Genomic DNA, 5,292 nt, shown 5'->3' with positions numbered 1-5,292 from the left:
AACCTTTATGCTGTCAAACACACACACACACAGACATACTGATGAACAGACACGAGGTCTGCCAACCTTTACGCTGACACACAGACAGATGTACTGATGAAGAGACGCACCGTCTGCCAACCTTTACGCTGACACACAGACGTATGTTCTGATGAACAGACACAAGGTCAGTCAACCTTTATGCTGTCAAACACACACACAGACAGACATACTGATGAACAGACACAAGGTCAGCCAACCTTTATGCTGTCAAACACACACACAGACAGACATACTGATGAACAGACACAAGGTCAGCCAACCTTTATGCTGTCAAACACACACACAGACAGACATACTGATGAACAGACACAAGGTCGGCCAACCTTTATGCTGTCAAACACACACACAGAGACGTGCTGATGAAGAGACACATGGTCTGCCAACCTTTACGCTGACAAACACACACAGACAGATGTGCTGATGAAGAGACGCACGGTCTCATGGTCTGCCAACCTTTACACTGACAAACACACACAGGCAGATGTGCTGATGAAGAGACTCATAGTCTGCCAACCTTTACGTTGACACACAGTTACACACACAGATCTTCATAATAATAATGGTAATAGGTGTACATTTCTAGCGATTTCAAACCTCTAAAAGCACTTTACAATAACACATCACGTGAAAGTAAGAGTTGTGGATCCATAGAATACAGATACAGAGGGAGTGCCTTAATCATGTAGAGCCTGCTTGAAAAGGAATGTTTTTAGATTTGTTTCAAAGGATGTGAGTGAGAGACCATGACAGACTGGAAAAGGCAGTGAATTCCAGTTTGTAAGGCTGAAGATGTAAAACTCTCCCACCGTGTTTCTCTCTGTTTAATTTGGGAACGGAAAAGATTCTGTTACCAGCAGAAGAGAAATACATCCCTGAAGGGATGTATTTGCCAAGAGGAGTAGAAATATACTGATGTCCAGTTCCAGCAGATCTCGATTGTCATGATACTGACCTTGATGCTGAAAACTCCCTGTGGGTGTGGAAATGCTTTCCAGATAAACAGCAAATACATTTTACTGACATTCTCAAATTTTATCCATAACAAATACACAAACCTATTTGCTGACAATTTACATACATTGACATCAAATATAGTAGTAGTAGTAGGCCTCCTCCGGTCATAGCTGACCATGGACAGAGTATATCCGACCTAATGTCTAATTGTGCTGTCTGCTCGGACCTTTATATATCAAATATATATATATATATATATATATATATATATAAACGAAATTCAAGAAAGCAATGGTATTCTTAATAATGATGATAATTATCATGACTGGCATTTGTACAGTGCATTTCTCAAAGTTAATTCAAATTCAATGGGCTGGCAACCATGCCCACAAAATGATAAACCACACTCAGCCATACACCAACCCACCCATGAACAGATAAAAAGCTCAGATTCAAAGTGGAGGAGAAAAAAACATCACACGAGCCAATCACAAAACAGATGAGTTTTAAGCTGGGATTTGATCAGCGGGAGAGATGATGCATACCGAAAACAAACAGGCAGTGAATTCAAGGCAGTGGGAGCACAAAAACTAAAACTGTGGTAGCCAAAAGACTAAGTTAATTTTTTTGAACTTTAGAAATTTGTTACTTAAAGGAACTGAGGGAACATGGTGGCTTGTATGACTTATTTAAAATGGACACTTACACGATGCTCTGTTGATCACAGATTTTTTTTTTTTTTTTTTATTTTTTTTTTTTACATCACCTCCCACTGACTGTGTGTAGTTCTCATGGATAAGAGTTGTAAAGTTTGTGGCTGGGTCGGCAGCTGAACCGAAGTGTATATCTTAACTCATTCTACCCCAAAGCTACATGCCTGCTACAACTCCCATGGACCAGCACTACATCAGACCACTGCAGAAAAAATCAGGGTGATTCACTAATACAGTGAAAATCAATGGAGAAGTGTTATTTAATCAATTGACCAAAGCTTCATTTTCATGCTTCTGGAATCCGTAAACGGCTCAGTTTAGAATGCTAACTGTACCAAGCAAGAATAAATGAAATTGGAATAGTTTGTTAGTATGAGAATAGTCATACCTGATCTGCAGGGGAAATAATCTGGTATGAGTTAACTTACACCTGGATTAGAATAAGTTAATACCGAAAGAAAGAAAAAAAAAAGGAGGGGGGGGGGGGGGGGCGAAAAAATTAAAGGAAAAAATTGCTGAAAAGGCAAAATGGAAAACCATGTGGTACAGATAACTACTCCCACCCACAAATTCTCACCTTGGTGTTGGGTACAATGACAGGCCTTTCCTCGATGACCATGGAGTCAACTACATCGTACCACTCCTTCTTGTGGTCCAAATCATCCAGAGCCAGCATCAGGTCCTCCACATTGAAGCTCTCCCATTTGGCTTTGCTCTTCCCTCTGGCCACCACCCCTGTCACCAGGCTTTTCTCCTTCTGCTCCTTCTTCTGCTCCTTCTCTTTCTCACCTTGTCCACTTGCTGGTGCTGGATCTACATAACACATTTCTGATAAAGTATGACTTGGCTTGACTTGACTTGGTGGGTTATGGGGGGTGGGTATGTGTGTGTATGTGGAGGGGGGGTTGTGGGGAAGGGTGTGTGTGTGGAAGTGGGTGTGTTGGTGTGTGTGTGTGTGTGTGTGTGTGTGTGTGTGGGTAGGTAGGTAGGTGTGTGTGTGTGTGTTTGGTGTGGTGTGTGTAGATGTGTGTGTGGATGTGTGTGTGTGTGCGTGCATGTGTGTGTGTGTAGATGTGTGTGTGTGTGTCATGCATACCTGCAAATGTGTGCATGTACATGCGTGTATGTGTAGAACTGTGTGGACATGCCTGCCTGCATGTATGTCTGTAAATGTCTGTGTAGTATCTACTGTGTGTGACTGTGTCTGTATCTTCTGTATCTGTGTAATGAGTATGGCCATTTATACACTAGAGCTGAGTATCAAAGGATGATAATTATGGTGACAGTCTGCAGCAAGAAAAATGTCTACCTTTACTCTGCATCATACTGGCTGGCTCTGCTGTTCTGGCACTGGAACCACTGGTTGAAAGTGAGCGTGAGGTGCGACTGGGTTCACTGGGCTTAGAATCCACTGCTTTTGGAGCTGGGGATTTCTTCTTGGAGGACCCTGATCCCATGCTATCTGTGGCAAGCTTGGTGGTCTTAAACTCTTATCTGAAATGATGAGATCATGTCACAGGTCTTGAAGTGGGTACATGCAACAAACTTGATCAGGGAAAATGCAGAAAAACAACAACAACAAACAACAACACACACACACACACACACACACACACACACAAACACGCACGCACGCAGGGAGAGGGAGAGAGAGAGAAACATAGGAACATAAAGAAAAAAAAAAGATATTTAATCTCTAACATGGATGTACAGCCCGGGGTGTTCTGATTTCCCCCTATCTTTCTCTACCTTTTGAATTTTTAAATGCAAAATCTGAGAAGATGAAAGTATTAAAGGTATAAACATATCAGACTCAGTCAGTTCCCAGACAATGCACCAGTCCTGTTCTAAGGAGACAAAACATTCTTTTTGCAGTTTGTTTAGAAATTTTGGCATGCAAAATTGTAGTAAAAAATATCAAAGTGTAATATACTAATTTGGTCTCTAAAATGTGTTTTGTTTTGATTTGTTTTTTTTAAATTCACAAGTAATCATCTTTTAGAATATTCTTTAACAAAGGAAAACGACAAATGAAATAATAATTAAAATAATGAATAGGATGCACAGCAAACAAAAAAGTGTGTTGGTTAATTTCTATTAACCAGGACTGCAAATCAGTTAAGAAAAGGTCAATCCTTTTGCTATTTCTGCTATTACTGTTGGTGCTAATTTCAATCCTCAACATTTAAACTGTACCACCAGCAGCAGCAGCAGCTGTAGTACTTGCAAAAGTACGCAATTTCAACAGCAGCAGCTGCTTCTGACAGGAAATGACAATAGCATCAGAGCTGAAGAAACAATACAGCATGAAGACGTCTTGATAGAGAAAAATATATAGTTTGCAAACTGTTTGAACACACATGGTCGAATCCGCAACGCGGGATATCAGATAAAACAACAATAAAGAGTCGTAACTCTCTCCATTCACAAGGTACACAACTTCACACAGCAGGGTATCAGCTTTTGTACGACTGCTTCCTGATAAATTTTGGGGTTGTTTGTTGTCTATCGAAAATAGGGGTCCTTGAACTCAACCATAGTCGGTTCTAATTTGTTTGGGCTTTTCCACAGGTCCAAATGTATCGACTTCGATCCACTAATTGAACTCGAGTGACACTGACAGTCTCACCTGAACATCAATCACCGTGTTGAGAAAAGATTTGGTGAAAAAAAACAAAGCAATCCTGGATACATGACCCACACCTCTGCGGACTGGCATCAGGTCAAACTATTCAGGCGTGACCAGCCAACCAACCGGTTCCATGCAAGCAAACAGCGTTGTGTCTCACGCAGTCAAGGTAAACAAAGTGTCAAGGGAAGTTATTCTGAAACCATACATCTTAATTCCCTGAAAAAATAATTGATAAAATTTTGTTTATTTAAAAAATATAAATAAATAAACACCTTCAAGATGAAATTAGGGGTGACCCAACTAGCCTAACCTGGTATCTGGACAGGCTTATCTCGGTAATCGTAGCGACACACAGGTCAAGACCTGGACCGGCACAACCCTATCCTGCATTTACCGCAGGGCTAGTTGGGGAGGGGTCTAAGCTGGGATTTTGATAAGCTCCCTCTTGAATGATACCGAGGAGGGAGCCTCTACTGCTGTTGCAGGCAGGGAGTTCCAGGCAGGAATGGTTGACGGGAAGAAACAGAACTTGTATGGGTCAGAGGAGGTGCCGAGGTGTGCAAACTTGTGTCGGTGATTTGATCTTGTTTTGGTGGATCCTTTCTTGAGAAATTTGTCTGGAGGGATGTCCACAGTGCCATATACGATCTTGTGCATGAAAGTTAGCCTCTGCCTGTTTCGTCGTGATTCAAGGGGTTCCCATCCTAGTTCTTGCAGCATGGATGTTACGCTGCTGGTCCAACCATAGTCATTGTATACGTAACGTGCTGCTCTTCTTTGTACTATTTCAATCTAAGTTCCTTTTGGCCTACTTTGTACGGGCTCCAAACTGATGAGCAATACTCCAGATGTGGGTGTACAAGGGTTAGGTAAGCATTGGTTTGGTGGTTTTGTTGGACGTCTTCAGTTTTCTTTTCAGAAAGCCTACCGGGCCATGCTGTTGGCCTTGTT

At 41.6% G+C, this 5,292-nt stretch overlaps 1 protein-coding gene across 1 annotated transcript in view; it reads right to left on the bottom strand.

The window, feature by feature from the left end:
- LOC143279413 (uncharacterized) overlaps positions 1-4,455 on the bottom strand; it is a 6,659-nt gene extending 2,204 nt beyond the window's left edge. The window contains exons 1-3 of the mRNA XM_076583457.1: positions 4,339-4,455; positions 3,019-3,203; positions 2,287-2,522 (exon numbers count right to left, since the gene is read on the bottom strand). Of these exons, the coding sequence (XP_076439572.1) occupies positions 2,287-2,522; positions 3,019-3,166 (384 nt within the window). The 5' untranslated portion in view covers positions 3,167-3,203; positions 4,339-4,455. The remainder of the gene's footprint in view (positions 1-2,286; positions 2,523-3,018; positions 3,204-4,338) is intronic.
- Between the last annotated feature and the right edge of the window lie 837 nt (positions 4,456-5,292).

Source organism: Babylonia areolata, chromosome 2 (assembly GCF_041734735.1).
Source record: "Babylonia areolata isolate BAREFJ2019XMU chromosome 2, ASM4173473v1, whole genome shotgun sequence".
NCBI lineage: Eukaryota > Metazoa > Mollusca > Gastropoda > Neogastropoda > Buccinidae > Babylonia > Babylonia areolata.
This window is presented reverse-complemented; position numbering and strand designations above follow the sequence as displayed.